Raw genomic sequence first — 16,041 nt, forward strand, 5'->3', positions numbered from 1 at the left:
CAGGTTCAGGTACAGTTATTACCTCTCAACCATCAGGAAGGAGGTACAGGAGCCTCAGGACCCACACCACCAGGTTCAGGAACAGTTATTACCCCTCAACCATCAGGCTCCTGAACCAGAGGAGACAACTTCACTACAAAGCTCAAAGTAAATTTATTATCAAGGTACATATATGTCACCATGTACAACCCTGAGATTCATTTTATTGTGGACATCCTCAATAAACCCATCAAATAATAACCATAGCAAAATCTCTGGAGTGTTCCCACAACCTATGGACCCACTTTCAAGGACTCTTCAACTCAGGTTCTCCAGATTGTTTGCTTATTTATTTGTTTTATTATTTCTTTTTTTTCTTTTGTATTTGCACAGTTTGTTGTCTTCTGCATGCTGGTTGTTTGCCCGTCCTGGTTTGAGCAGTCTTGCATTAATTCTACTACGGTTCTTGGATTTACTGAGTATGCCTGCAAGAAAATGTGGTATTATGTGGTACTATGTACTATGTTATTGAATTGAATTTACTTTATTTCCTACATCCTTCACATACATGAGGAGTAAAATCTTTATTAGTCTCCATCTAAATATGCCATGTGCAATCATAGTAATTTATAATAAATAGAACAGCCAATGTAATATAGAGGACACTCAAATCAGTGTGAGTTATTCAGTCTGATGGCCTGGTGGAAGAAGCTGTCCCGGAGCCTGTTGGTCCTGGCTTTTATGCTGTGGTACTGTTTCCCGGATGGTAGCAGCTGGAACAGTTTGTGGTTGGGGTGTCTTGGGTCCCCAATGATCCTACGGGCCCTTTTTACACACCTGTCCTTGTAACTGTCCTGAATCATATCTCCAAATGCGCAGGACTGTCCCCACTACTCTCTGCGGAGTTCTGTTCCCATACCAGGCAGTGATGCAGCCAGTCAGGATGCTCTCAATTGTGCCCCTGTGAAAAGTTCTTAGAATCTGGGGGCCCACACCAAACTTTCTCAACCATCTGAGGTGAAACAGGCGCTGTTGTGCTTTTTTCACCACACAGCTGTTGTGTACAGATCATGTGAGATTCTCGGTGATGTGGATGCCGAGAAACTTAAAGCTGTTCACCCTCTCAACCCCAGATCCATTGATGTCAATAGGGGTTAGCCCATCTCCATTCCTCCTGCAGTCCACAACCAGCTCCTTTGTTTTTTGTGACATTGAGGGAGGGGTTATTTTCTTGACACCACTGTGTCAGAGAGATGACTTCTTCCTTGTAGACCACCTCATTATTGTTTGAGATAAGGCCAATCAATGTAGTGTAATCGGCAAATTTAATTAGCAGATAGGAGCTGTGAGTGGTGACACAGTCCTGGGTATACAGAGGGTAAAGGAGAGAGCTTAGGACACAGCCCTGAGGGGCACCTGTGTTGAGGATCAGAGGGGCGGAGGTGAGGGAGCCCACTCTTACCGCCTGTGGTGATCTGACAGTAAGTCCAGGATCCAGCTGCACAAGGCAGGGTCAAGGCCGAGGTCTCTGGGCTTCTTGTCGAGCCTGCAGAGAATTATGGTGTTGAATGCTGAACTGTGGTCCAAGAGCAGCATTCTCACATAGCATTCTTCTTCCCCAGAAATGGAAGGACGGTGTGTAGAGCTGTGGCTAATGTATCGTCTGTCGATCGGTTGTGTCAGTAGGCGAACTGTAGGGGGTCGTGTGGGTGGTAGCCTGCTGCAGATGTGGATTTGCCTATTATTGAGGTGAGTGTGACAGGACACCAGTCATGTTAGCTTGGTCTTTTTTGGTACAGGAACAATGGCGGGTAATTTGAAGAAAGAGGGAATTCTACACTGGGAGAGGGAGAGGTTAAAAATGTCAGTAAACACAGTTGCCAGTTGTGCTGTGCACATCCTGAGTACTCGCCCTGGGATGTCGTCCGGTCCCGCAGCCTTGCGACTGTCCACTCGCTGGAAACATCTGCGTACCTCAGCCTCAGAGATGACCAGGTTGCAGGTTGTGGCGCAAACAACAGGAATTCTGCAGATGCTGGAAATTCAAGCAACACGCATCAAAGTTGCTGGTGAACACAGCAGGCCAGGCAGCATCTCTAGGAAGAGGTACAGTCGACGTTTCAGGCCAAGACCCTTCGTCAGGACTAACTGAAGGAAGAGTGAGTAAGGGATTTGAAAGTTGGAGGGGGAGGGGGAGATGCAAAATGATAGGAGAAGACAGGAGGGGGAGGGATAGAGCCGAGAGCTGGACAGGTGATAGGCAAAAGGGATATGAGAGGATCATGGGACAGGAGGTCCGGGAAGAAAGACAAGGTGGGGGGGTGACCCAGAGGATGGGCAAGAGGTATATTCAGAGGGACAGAGGGAGAAAAAGGAGAGTGAGAGAAAGAATGTGTGCATAAAAATAAATAACAGATGGGGTACGAGGGGGAGGTGGGGCCTTAGCGGAAGTTAGAGAAGTCGATGTTCATGCCATCAGGTTGGAGGCTACCCAGACGGAATATAAGGTGTTGTTCCTCCAACCTGAGTGTGGCTTCATCTTTACAGTAGAGGAGGCCGTGGATAGACATGTCAGAATGGGAATGGGATATGGAATTAAAATGTGTGGCCACTGGGAGATCCTGCTTTCTCTGGCGGACAGAGCGTAGATGTTCAGCAAAGCAGTCTCCCAGTGGGCGTCGGGTCTCGCCAATATATAAAAGGCCACATCGGGAGCACCGGACGCAGTATATCACCCCAGTCGACTCACAGGTGAAGTGTTGCCTCACCTGGAAGGACTGTTTGGGGTCCTGAATGGTGGTAAGGGAGGAAGTGTAAGGGCATGTGTAGCACTTGTTCCGCTTACACGGATAAGTGCCAGGAGGGAGATCAGTGGGGAGGGATGGGGGGGACGAATGGACAAGGGAGTTGTGTAGGGAGCGATCCCTGCGGAATGCAGAGGGGGGGGGAGGGAAAGATGTGCTTAGTGGTGGGATCCCGTTGGAGGTGGCGGAAGTTACGGAGAATAATATGTTGGACCCGGAGGCTGGTGGGGTGGTAGGTGAGGACCAGGGGAACCCTATTCCTAGTGGGGTGGTGGGAGGATGGAGTGAGAGCAGATGTACGTGAAATGGGGGAGATGCGTTTAAGAGCAGAGTTGATAGTGGAGGAAGGGAAGCCCCTTTCTTTAAAGCCCCTTCCTCCACTATCAACTCTGCTCTTAAACGCATCTCCCCCATTTCACGTACATCTACTCTCACTCCATCCTCCCACCACCCCACTAGGAATAGGGTTCCCCTGGTCCTCACCTACCACCCCACCAGCCTCCGGGTCCAACATATTATTCTCCGTAACTTCCGCCACCTCCAACGGGATCCCACCACTAAGCACATCTTTCCCTCCCCCCCTCTCTCTGCATTCCGCAGGGATCGCTCCCTACACAACTCCCTTGTCCATTCGTCCCCCCCATCCCTCCCCACTGATCTCCCTCCTGGCACTTATCCGTGTAAGCGGAACAAGTGCTACACATGCCCTTACACTTCCTCCCTTACCACCATTCAGGGCCACAAACAGTCCTTCCAGGTGAGGCATCACTTCACCTGTGAGTCGGCTGGGGTGATATACTGCGTCCGGTGCTCCCGATGTGGCCTTTTATATATTGGCGAGACCCGACGCAGACTGGGAGACCGCTTTGCTGAACATCTACGCTCTGTCCGCCAGAGAAAGCAGGATCTCCCAGTGGCCACACATTTTAATTCCACATCCCATTCCCATTCTGACATGTCTATCCACGGCCTCCTCTACTGTAAAGATGAAGCCACACTCAGGTTGGAGGAACAACACCTTATATTCCGTCTGGGTAGCCTCCAACCTGATGGCATGAACATCGACTTCCCTAACTTCCGCTAAGGTCCCACCTCCCCCTTGTACCCCATCTGTTACTCATTTTTATGCACACATTCTTTCTCTCACTCTCCTTTTTCTCCCTCTGTCCCTCTGAATATACCTCTTGCCCATCCTCTGGGTCACCCCCCCCTTGTCTTTCTTCCCGGACCTCCTGTCCCATGATCCTCTCGTATCCCCTTTTGCCTATCACCTGTCCAGCTCTTGGCTCTATCCCTCCCCCTCCTGTCTTCTCCTATCATTTTGGATCTCCCCTTCCCCCTCCCACTTTCAAATCCCTTACTCACTCTTCCTTCAGTTAGTCCTGACGAAGAGTCTCGGCCTGAAACGTCGACTGTACCTCTTCCTAGAGATGCTGCTTGGCCTGCTGTGTTCACCAGCAACTTTGATGTGTGTTGCAGGTTGTAGCGATGGTTTTCCTCGGAGGCTCAGAGTTAGCAACATCGAACTTAGTGTAAAAGTGATCGAGCTCATCTGGGAGAGAGGCCGCGATGTTGGCAACACCACAACGTTTGGCCTTGAAGTCTGTGATGGTATGCAGCCCTCACCACAAGTCCCGTGTGCTATTCGTTGTGAATCTTGACTCAGTCTTGTCCCTGTATTGTTGTTTCACAGCCTTGATGGCTTTGCGCAGATCGTAGCTGCTTGTCCTGAGCTCCTGCTGATCACCAGCGATGTAAGCTTGATGTCACGCAGTAAGTGCTGCTCGATCGGAACTCGTGATCCAGGGTTTCTGGTTCGGGAAGACCCTGACCGACTTCTGGGGGACAACATCGTTGATGCGCTTCTGGATGAAGCACGTGACTCCATCAATGAACTCGGAGACATCCTCATCATGGAAGACATTCCATATTATGCGGTATACTATATATTATTATATTATACTATATATTAGTTGAGTTGTTCGTCCATCGTTGTCGTCGATGAGGACCTCGACACCATTATGATGGTGTCGAGACTAGCGCGTGATTTGGATTTAAGTGAGGGAGAGTTGCGCAGCGTCAGCGTCACTCTCTCTTCCCAATTCCCATCTGGATCCAGTGGCAAGACAGAGTCGAGACTGCTGGAGATGGGACTAGGTGCAGTGGATGACCAGGACGTCTTCTGTGTCTTGTCCTGCTCTACACGTTCCACGACGCTTGCAGAGACCGCCTTCTTGACCGTTGGACCTTCCATTGGTCTCATCCGCTCAATCCGCCAGAGTCTGTCTTCACATGCTGGGATAGACAACTCCCTATCTCACCGAGGGTTTGAGACCCGTCGGCTACCCTCACCTGGTTTAGCCGGCTTGTCGAAGCCGTTGCCCGGGGTGTGGCCGCTGTCGCATGCAAACAGCTACAGGGAGCCACAGGTGAGAGCTGAGTGCCAGGTGGGGTCCAAAGGTGGACTAGCTGCCCTGAAAAGGACGCGACATGTTCCCCCACCAGAGGTGCTACCCCTCCCTGACACCCCATATATATAATATACTATATATTATATTATCTGGTATACTATATATCATATGGTAAATGTGGTATTATGATCATAGAAAAATGAACCTCTGGGCTGTACACAGTAACATGTACAGTAAGCACTTTGATAATAACTTTACTCCAAACTTTGAACTTCGAAATACAAGCTCCATCGTTCGGGACCCCACCATCCCGGACATGCTCTCTTCCCAACGCTGTCTCGTCACCTCAGGGTTCAGCAACAGCTTCCTCTCACTGCCACCAGGTTCTGGAACCCACCTGAAAAATCCTGAAGCATGTAATTTCTCTGCAAAAATTTCTACTATTGTTGTTATGTTATCATTTGCTTACTAACTCATGTAAATTATGTATATGTTAGTTTAAGTGTATCCCCACAATCCAGGCCACGCCTCTTCTCACTACAATCCTCAGAAGCCTGAAGACTCACACTCAATGTTTTAGGAACAGCTTCTCTCCCACCGCTGTCTGATTTCTGAACGGTCCATGAACACTACCACACTAGTGAGATTACATTAGATTAGATTATGAGGACATGCAGTCCTCTTTTATTGTCATTTAGTAATGCATGCATTAAGAAATGATGCAATATTCCTCCGGTGTGATATCACAGAAACACAGGACAGACCAAGACTGAAAAAATAACAAAACCACATAATTATAACATAGAGTTGCAACAGTGCAACAATACCATAACTTGATGAAGAACAGGCCAGGATCACAGTAAAAAAGTTCAAAGTCTCTCGAATGTCCCACATCTCACGCAGACGGGAGAAGGAAGAAAACTCTCCCTGCCATGCACGACCACAGTCCGACTCTGAGTCATCCGAAAACTTCGAGCTCTGATCAGCTCTCCGACACCGAGCACCGAGCACCAACTCTGCCGAGCGCTTCGACCCCGGCCCCGGCCACCAGCAGTAGGCGAAGCCGAAGATCTGGGGCCTTCCCTCCAGAGATTCTCGATCGCACAGTAGCAGCGGCAGCAAACCAGGCATTTCAGAAATTTCTCCAGATGTTCTTCTGCTTCTGACGTCTGTCTCCATCAAATCAGAATTGTGCACGGTGCCCTATTTAACAAATACGATATCATTTCACCGGAGAGCTGTGCGCGCTGCGTCATGTCGTCATCTTCTCCTCCTCCTCCTCCTAGTTTGCTCTCTTTTTGCACTTGTTTCTTACCTTTATATATTTCTGATTGTAATCTATAGATTTTTTAAATGTTTTGCACTGTACTACTGCCACAAGACAAACATGTCAGCAATAATAAAACTGATTCTGATCAATGTTTGATATATTTGTAACGTACTATGGTGCTGGTGGAAAAATGTAATTTCCAAGGCATTATATCCTGAATATGTTTACCCAGAGTGACGAGGTAGAGCTACGTCTCTACCAAAGGAGGTGTGAGGCACTCTTTCCCTCCGCTAGCCTCAGGTCACCCTTGGACAAGGTGTAGCATCTGCTTAGCCCCCAATCAGGGTCACGTGAAGTTATGGGAGCAGGTGGTGGATGGTCGTACGAGCAGCCGGTGCAGATCACAAGTCCTGGTTATGCGACCACTGACAGCAGGCAGACAATCTCTGAAGAGTGTTGATAGTGACTGGGGTCACTCATCATGAAATGACAATTCATCTCCAAAGACGCTGCCCGACCTGCTGAGTTGCTCCAGCATTGTGTGTGTGTGTTGCTCAGGGCTTCCGGCATCTGCAGAATCTCTTGTGTTTGTATTTTATGTTTTAATTCATGTTTCTTGATGTACATGTACATGTTGACTTGTGCAGATGTCCATGCACCTGGCTCAAAGTTACCACCAATCCTCAAAGGGTATGGGGAGAAGGCAGGGGAGTGGGGGTGACTGGAAGAATTGGATCAGCCCATGACTGAATGGCGAAGCAGACTCGATGGGCCGAATGGCCTACTTCTGCTCCTATATTTTATGGTCTTAAGGGAGCCCCCGTTCCTGAAATTTACAATTACTGTCGGGATACTGAAAAACATTGATCCGACCATGTCCCTTTAAGGATTTTACCATTTTATCACAAGTGGATTATTCATATTTTCATTATATGTAGGAATATATTGAAAAATTAGTTCACATAAAATATATTAAGAGATGTGGTATTACACACTTTCACATTCCGTTCTCGCTGGTTTGTATTCGGCTTTGCAAAAGCGAGAGGTTTTCAGGAGCATTAGGAGGGTGTTCTCCCCTCCCAGCTCATCGGTGGACGAGCCTGGATTTGGACATTCTCATTGGGAGTGTAGGGGGAGACAGGATCCATGGACGGATGAAGGGGCCATCATCTTGCGGCAGAACCCATACGTTTTACAGCAACGTCGTTTAACAGGAGTTTACTCTCAGATTTGTTCACTGCATGGGGTTGAAAGGTAGGATTTGTGGCGGCGTGTAAAGGATTAAAGTTTATCCCCACCCACGTTCTGTTTCTCGCAGGATGGTTGGGCCGTCTCGGGTCAGAGGTCGAACGCGTGGTTCCCAGGCGGATCACGTGGGCCGGTGACGCGCGTCCGGGAAGCAGTGGGACGGACGGACCGACCGAGCGGCCGGGAGATGCGCGGCTTCGAGAGCCCGCCCGAGTTCCAGGTCTGCCCGCATGCGGCGCCCCGGGGCATCCGCGACCCCTCCTCGGAGCTGTGGCTGATCAAAGCGCCCGCCGACTTCGAGCCTCGTAGGTCAGTGAGGACCGTCCCCGACCCCCTCAGAGAACCCGGCCTCCCTCCCCCCTAGTCCCTTCCTCCTCTCCTCTCCCCCCCACCCCCGGTCCCCTCCTCCACTCCTCAACCTCCCCCACCCCCGCTCCCCTCCCCCCTAGTCCCTTCCTCCTCTCCTCTCCCCCCCACCCCTGGTCCCCTCCTCCACTCCTCAACCTCCCCCACCCCCGCTCCCCTCCCCCCAGTCCCTTCCTCCTCTCCTCTCCCCCCCCCCACCCAAGGTCCCCTCCTCCACTCCCCACCCCACCCCCGGTCCCCTCCTCCACTTCCCCCCCCCCACCCCCGGTCCCCTCCTCCACTCCCCACCCCACCCCCGGTCCCCTCCTCCACTTCCCCCCCCCACCCCCGCTCCCCTCCTCCACTCCCCTCCTCCACTCCCCCCCCCGGTCCCCCCCTCCCCTCCCCCCAGTCCCTTCCTCCTCTCCTCTCCCCCCCACCCCCGGTCCCCTCCTCCACTTCCCCCCCCACCCCCGGTCCCCTCCTCCACTCTCCACTCCCCCTCCCTACCCCCCGGTCCCCTCCTCCACTCTCCCCCCCCCTACCCCCCGGTCCCCTCCTTCACTCCCCCCCCACCCCCAGTCCCCTCCTCCTCTCTGCCCGCCCATCCCCGGTCCCCTCCTCCTCTCTCTCCCCCCTCCATTCCCAGTCCCCTCCTCCTCTCCCCCACCCCGTGTCTCCTCCTCCTCTCCCCGTGCCTGGTCCATGAAATATCGTTATCTTTCTCCTCCGCCCCGGTCAGCCCCCTGCCCCGTTCCGCAGTCACTCGTTCCCTCGTGTCGCTCCTGGGCACTCGCTGTCTTTTCGACTGCTGGGACTAGTCATTCACCTGTGTGCGGCATCACGCTTCGGGGCGAGCGTCTCCCCCTTTCTCTGTCAAAGCCTGGTTGGACCACTCACTTCTGGTCGCCTCATTGCAGGAAGGATTTGGTAGCTTTAGACAGGGTGCAGAGGAGACTGACCAGGATTCTGCCTGGATTGAAGAGCATGTCGTATGAGGGAAGATTGAGCAAGCACAGGCACAAAGGAAGATGAGATGTGACTCGATGGAGGTGTACAAGGTGATGAGAGGCACAGATCGAGTAGACAGACTTTTTCCCCGGGGTTGAAATGGTAATGCAAGCTGGCAGAATTTTAAGGTGATTTGAGGGGAGTATAGGGCAGGATGTTAAGAGGTATGTTTTCACATGGTAGTGAGTACGTGGAACACCCTGTCGGGTGGTGGTAGAGACAGATACATTAGAGATATAAAAATGCAGCGTTATGTGAGAGGGAGGAGTGTTAAATTGATCTTGGAGTAGGTTACAGGGTCAGCACAACATTGTGGGCCGAAGGGCCTGTACTGCTGTGTTTGTCACTTTACTGAGACTGCTGTGGACCCCAAGGATGTCGAGGCTGGGTCTTGCTGGCAGGCAGCCTGCAGTTTTAAAATGGGTAATAAAAACATTGAGTTGAAAGCATGTGTATTTTCAAACTTTGGGTTTGTTTGGACGCAGCTGAGTAGGTACAACTGGCAGAGTCACAGCACCAGCAACCAGGCTTAGTCCTGTCCTCAGGTGCTGTCTGTGTGGAGTTTGCAGGATCTCTGTGTGTGGGCGTGGGTTTCCCCTGAGCGTTCTGGTTCCTTCCCGCGTCTGAAACATGCAGATTTGCAGTGTGTGCTGGCGGGGAATTGCTGGCAATGGGCAGAGGTCCCCCCACTCCCCAGAAAGGAGATTCTGTAAAGCAGGGGTTCCCGACATGTTTTATGCTGTGGACCAATATTCACAGGATCCATGGACCCAGGTTGGGGCCCCTGCTGTGAGGATTACGGTGCTTAGTACAGACCTGGAGCTAAATGGCCTGTTTCTGCATTGCAGTTGTAAGGATTGTGGGGCATTGAGAGTTCCAGTATTGTACACAGAGATATAACTAGTGTGCCTAAGACTTTTGCACAGTACTGTAGTAATTTTATGTATTACACTGTACTGCGGCAACAAAAACGAATTTCATGACAGATGTGAGTGATGATAAACCTGATTCTGATCTGGGTCTCTATTGTGGACTGAGAGTGGGAAGGGGGCAGGAAGAGGGGAATCATGGTTGGGGAAAAGGGGAAGGGAGAGGGAAGCACCAGAGAGACATTCTGTAATGATCAATAAACCGACTATTTGGAATCAAATGACCTTCCCTGGTGTCTCAGGGCTGGGTGTGTCTGTATTCGCACCAACCCGCACCCCCCCCCCCCCGACCCTGGCACTCGTCCTCTGCCACCTGTCCCACACCCCTCCCGTGGCGCTCCACCCTCACCATTCCCAACATCCTTTGCTGCCGTCAGATTTACAAACTCGCTCTCCGCTCCACGTTGACAAATACTGCACTGTGCAAAAGTCTTAGGCACCCTTGGTATGTAAATGTGTCTGAGACTTCTGCACAGAGAGTGTTCAATCTGTGTATAATTAAGGCAGAGATAGAAAAGTTAATGATTGGGTGTGAGGGTGGTTAAAAGGTTATGGGTAGAAAGCTGGAGAATTGACTTTTTTAATTAGGCAGTGATCTGGCGATAGAGAAAATTTGATGGGCTGAATGGCCTGATATTGCTCCTATATCTGATGGTCTGTCTAACTAAAGAGAAGTTTGTTGTGGTTTTCCGTTTCAGTTTCTCTGGGAAGAAGGTGCCGTTGGTTGGTTTCCAATCACTCAGGTCTAAGATCTGCGAGGACAAAGTTTACAACGTGTTCGCCACCACGGGAGGCACGGGCGACGTCTGCCTGGTCCTCCCCTCGGAAGCAGGGGCCGAGACAGAGCGCTGCCCCGAGTTTGCCGGGTGCATCACCATCGACGAGAACTGGGAGGGGGCGGCCAGCGGTTCCGAGCCGAGCTGCATCCCCAGCAGCCCCGCTCCTGGCATCCCGCCGGGCCTGAAGCTGCGGTTCCAGCCCTTCGGGGTGGGCCCGCCCGGGTGGGAGCCCAGGCAGCGGCAGCCGGCGCCCAAGCGCAGGAAGAAGAGGGCGAGGGAGGAGCCGGCCAGCGGCGGGCTCAGAACCGGCTGCCGAGCCACGGATTCGGAAACTCCGGGCGACTCCGGGAAAAAGAGGAAGAAGAAGAAGCGGGAGGAGGCGGCCTTCCAGACGCCGGACGTGGAGACAGATTGCCAGCCGAGAAAGCGGAAGAGGAGCCCGGAGGAGAGCCTCGAGGTTGGGCCTGATGAATCAGAACACAGGCACAAGAAGAAGAAGAAAAAGAAGGATAAAAGTTAAATGGTCAACTTGAGCCCCAGGCGATGGGCAATGCCCTGCCGGGGACGGGGCGTCCTGTGACAATTGGGTTGCGGAGGCACCGGTCCCGGGACGCTCTCCACCCAGCCCCTGGGAGAGCCTGTTTCCATCTTGCTTCAGTGCTCCCTTGTATCGGGTGGTGGGTGGCACCTCTGCCACCTGCTGGAGGAACACGCCCTCAAGCTCAGTGTTAAATCCTCAGGTGTGAGCGTTCGTGGCTGGGCCGCTGCAGGAAATGATCACCTTCTACTCCCCGGTGACTCCCACCAGCTGCATCAAGGGATTTTAGCGCCTCTGACTGGACATTTCCTCAAACCGAGGGTTGTGTGCCAAGGTACAGAACAAGTGGAAAGGGCTGAATGGCCTCCTGGTCGGTAACTTGCCCAGGTTTGTGTATTGAAGGCACGTCAGTGGAATCTCGCTGCATTGAGAGGATGCCTTGGAAGTTATCGATTGTGGGCGCCCTTGGCCAATTTCCTTCTGAGCCTGAGGTCACTGAAGAACATTGGCTTTAAAGCCTCCCTCCTCGCTCTTGGTCCTACATACAGAACTGTGCAAGACAGACGCGTGTATATATAGAGCTAGGTCGCCGAAGGATTTTGCACAGCACTGTAGTAATTTTGTTTATTGCACTATACTGATGCCAAAAAAAAACAAATTTCATGACATAATGTGATTCTGATCTGGGTCTCTATTGTGGACTGAGTGTGGGAAGGGGACAGGGAGAGGGGAATCACGGTTGGGAAAAGGAGAAGGGAGAGAGAAGCACCAGAGAGACATTCTGTAATGATCAATAAACCAATTGTTTGGAATTGAATGTCGTTGCCTGGTGTCTCAGGGCTGGGTGTGTCTGCACCTGTACCATCATCCCTCCCCTGGCACTTCTCTGCCACCTGTCCCTCACCTCTCCAACAGCACTGCACCCTCACCATTCCCAAAATCCTTTGCTCCCAGCAGATTTACAAACTCACTCTCCACTCTGCGTTGACAAATACAGTCCTGTGCAGAAGTCCTAGGGCACCCTGGCTATCTGTATGTGCCTCAGACTCTTGTAGAATGAGATTTGGAGAGGCACAACACTTTAACAGCAACCCAGGTGCAATTCCCAGTGCTGCCTGCGAGCTGTTTGTAGTTCAGGGTACAAAGGCGCACTGGACAGTAGATTGTAAATTGCCCTGTGATTAATTTGGGGTGAAATTGGGATGCTGGGCAGCGTGCTTCAAAGGACCGAAAGAGCCTATTCCCAGCTGTAGCTCAATAAATAAAACGTCCTGTTCATTTGACCAGCAAAAAATGAAGAAGCAAATCTCTTAGCCCCACTCCTTTCCCCAAACCGTTCAAATCTTTACTCTGTTTAATGTTTGCAGAGCTCACAGTGTTCTGTTTTGTTTCCTTCTCGGCCCTCCTACACAGGGTGGCTCAGACCACATTCCACACACGGAACAGAATTTAAGCTGGAGCTTTGCTCTGTGTTCCTACTGTCGGACCTGCGATGGGTGTGCCACCTGACTCTTTATTTAACCTGTGGTGGGACAGGAACTTCAACATATTTCTGGTTTATTAGCTAACCCTGCCGTGAGAGTCTTTAACTGGATGGTGGGGATATGGAGGGCTATGGTCCCAGTGCAGGTCAATGGGAGTCGGCAGGTTAAATGTTTTCAGCATGGACTAGGTGGGCTGGAGGGCCTGTTTCTCTGCTGGACTTCTCTATGACTCTTTGACTGCAGAAGTGTGGAGGGAGCTTTGTGATGCCTCAGGGCCCACTTTGGGGCATTCCTGCTCGGGCCTCCATTTTGATAGCTTCCAAATAACATTACTGGAAACAGACTGGACTGTTCACAGTGGCCAGAATTCTCCGGGAGGGCCTTGGGAAGCCTGTCAACACCTACACTCCTCATCCAGAAAAACCCAGCCACAACTAAAAAGGTTAGAAGCTTGTAATGGCTTCCCTCACCAGCCCACAGTGTTTCCTGTAGTGAGGCAGTCTCGGGCCAGAGGGAACTGCCTCAGAATGAGACATCCTTTTACAACAGGGGTGAGGAATTTCTTATAGCAGAGGGTGGTGAATCTGTGGAATTCATTGCCACAGGGGAGGCTTTGGAGGATAAGCCATTGAGTGTATTTAGAGTGGAGATTGACAGGTTCTTGATTAGTCAGGGCATCAAAGGTTAAGGAGAGACGGCAGGCTTTAGGAGGGAAAATGAATCGGCCGTGATGGGATGGAGGAGCAGGCTCGATAGGCTGATCCTGCTGCTGTGTCACCTGGTCTGTGGTCACACTGTGGGTCCATGTCCACTCGATGTTCACATGGTCCATGGTCACTCGCTGCTGGGGGCTTACCCAGTTTGTCCAAATCAATGAATGGGCTGATCAAATCAATTAATATTTAATTATCCTTCAAACAGCCGAACAAAAGTGTTCCTCTGCGGCCAGGGTGCAAAACGTACACAGCACATTCAAAATAGCGAGCAAATAAAAACAGTCACGCCAGAAAAACACACACATAGCCCGATACCCTGAGCGACAGTTCCTGACAATCCAGCCTGTCGTTCCACCAATCCAACACTGGATGGCAGCACCGACAGGGGAGGAGGACAAATGCTAGAGAGAGAAATAAGGCAAGTTTTGTTTGTCACTGACTTACAGTCCTGTGCAAAAGTCATAGGCACTTAAACATTCAGCCAGAGAGTGGCGAATCTGTGATATTCTTTGCCACAGGCAGCTGTGGAGGCCAAGACATTGGGGTATTTAAGGCAGAGGCTGATAGATTCCTGATTGGTCAGGGCATGAAGGGATATGGGCAGAAGGCAGAAACTGGGGCTGAGAGGGAAAATAGATCGGTTATGTGGAAATGGCAGAGCAGACTTGATGGGCCAAATGACCTAATTCTGCCCCTATATGTAGATATATGTAAAGAGAGGTACAAAAAGAGCACGCGTGCTAAGGTGCCAAAGACCTTTGCACAGTTCTGTGGTAATTTTATGTGTGTATTGTTCTGCTGACACAAAAAAAATCATCACTCACATGTCATGAATAAACCCTCTGTTGTGGACTGAGAGTGGGAAGGGGGCAGGGAGAGGGGAATCATGGTTGGGAAAAGAGGAAGGGAGAGGGAAGCACCAGAGAGACTCTCTGTAATGATCAATAAACCAATTGTTTGGAATCAAATGACCCTGGCTGGTGTCTCAGGCTGGGTGTGTCTGCACCCATCCCTGGCACTCCTCTGCCACCTGTCCCACACCCCTCCCATGGCACTCCACCCTCGTCATTCCCAACTTCCTTTGCTCCCTCCAGATTTACAAACTTGCTCACCGCTCCACGTTGACAAGTACGGTACTGTGCAAGGAACCGGCCGGATTCGAACCCAGGACCATTTGAGGCGAATGGTCCGGGGTGGATACCACTCCACCACTCTATATGTAGTGCATTTAAATGGAGTTACCCGTCTTCTTAAAAATGCTCCCTGGTCCTGAGACTGGACAAAATACTCATAGTAGTAGTCATAGTCATACTTTATTGATCCATACCTTAACTCTGCAAGAACTGTACTGCAGCAAACATTCACCCTTGGCCTTGCAAAGAAAATTAAAACCCTAAGACATAGGAGCAGAATTAGGCCATTCAGCCCATCGAGTGTGCTCCAACATGGCTGATTTATTTTCCCTCTCAACCCCACTCTCCTGCCTCCTCCCTGTAACCTTTGACATTTGGAACAGAAGTGGTGGAAGCAGCTACAAAGACCTTAAGACATAAAAACAGAATTAGGCCATTCAGCCCATCAAGTCTGGTCCACAGTTCCATCATGGCTGATCTATTATTCCACCCCCCCAACCCCATTCTCCCTGTAACCTTTGACACCTTTACTAATTAAGTACCTACCAACCTCCGGTTGAAATATACCCAATAACTTGGCCTCCACAATGAATTCCACAGATTCACCACCCTCCTCATCACAGTTCTAAAGGGACGGCATTCTCAGATTTAAAGTCAGCCCCCGAGTCCTTGCCTTGCATCCTACAAATAGTTCACAGGAAAACAATATAGTTCGAAGGCCACCGGGGAAGCCAGAGGTTTGCCTGTGGTAAGGCCACAAATCACTGCAGGTCCAGAAGCCAGTGCCAGCCGGATGGAAGTATGTGGATAGGCTGAAACGGGCTTGATTTGCTGGTCGTTGTGTCCTGTGTTTTTCCGCCAAGCATTGTGTGCTTGCTGAATGACGCCTTGTGGATCCGTCCGTCGTGTCGGCTGTTAACACAAATGAGGCATTCCTCTGTACGTTTCGATGTGATCGGTGAGTCTGAATCGGAGTAACATCTGGGGAGAGATCAGCGAAGCCGGCAATACATTTCGCACCCGTGGAGGCGGTCGGGAGTTCTGAGTTACCTACAAGCTAAAGTGGGGTTCTGCGCAATCGGATATAAACACTTGTGAGGATTGGGAGTGATACTGAACGTCAGAGGGAGTGTGGGATCTGGTGATTTTTCCAGTCCCAGGTTCTTTTCGGAGTTGCTTCATGATTACTCGTTTGAAGTTCAAACAAAGGAACAGAGGAAGAGCACGAGAAACCAAGACAACGACAGCAAACTTTGCACTTTTATACTTGAGATAATGCAAGATCCTGAGGACAACAAGGGCCATCACGGCACGTCAATGAAAACTCTTATCTGACTGCTGTATGCTTTTCTGCCGGTAGGTGGCGACAAACACCACACATTGTAAAAAATAAA

The 16,041-nt window shown here is 50.9% G+C and overlaps 1 protein-coding gene across 1 annotated transcript; it reads left to right on the forward strand.

Annotated features, from left to right (window-relative positions):
• Window positions 1–7,848: 7,848 nt before the first annotated feature.
• On the forward strand, window positions 7,849–16,024 carry polr1g (RNA polymerase I subunit G). The gene is made up of 2 exons (XM_063061242.1): window positions 7,849–8,021; window positions 10,696–16,024. Exons 1-2 carry the CDS (start codon window positions 7,900–7,902, stop codon window positions 11,294–11,296), a joined length of 723 nt encoding a protein of 240 aa, XP_062917312.1. The 5' UTR covers window positions 7,849–7,899; the 3' UTR covers window positions 11,297–16,024.
• The last annotated feature ends 17 nt before the right edge of the window (window positions 16,025–16,041 follow it).

Source organism: Mobula hypostoma, chromosome 10 (genome assembly GCF_963921235.1).
Source record: "Mobula hypostoma chromosome 10, sMobHyp1.1, whole genome shotgun sequence".
NCBI classification, from domain to species: domain Eukaryota; kingdom Metazoa; phylum Chordata; class Chondrichthyes; order Myliobatiformes; family Myliobatidae; genus Mobula; species Mobula hypostoma.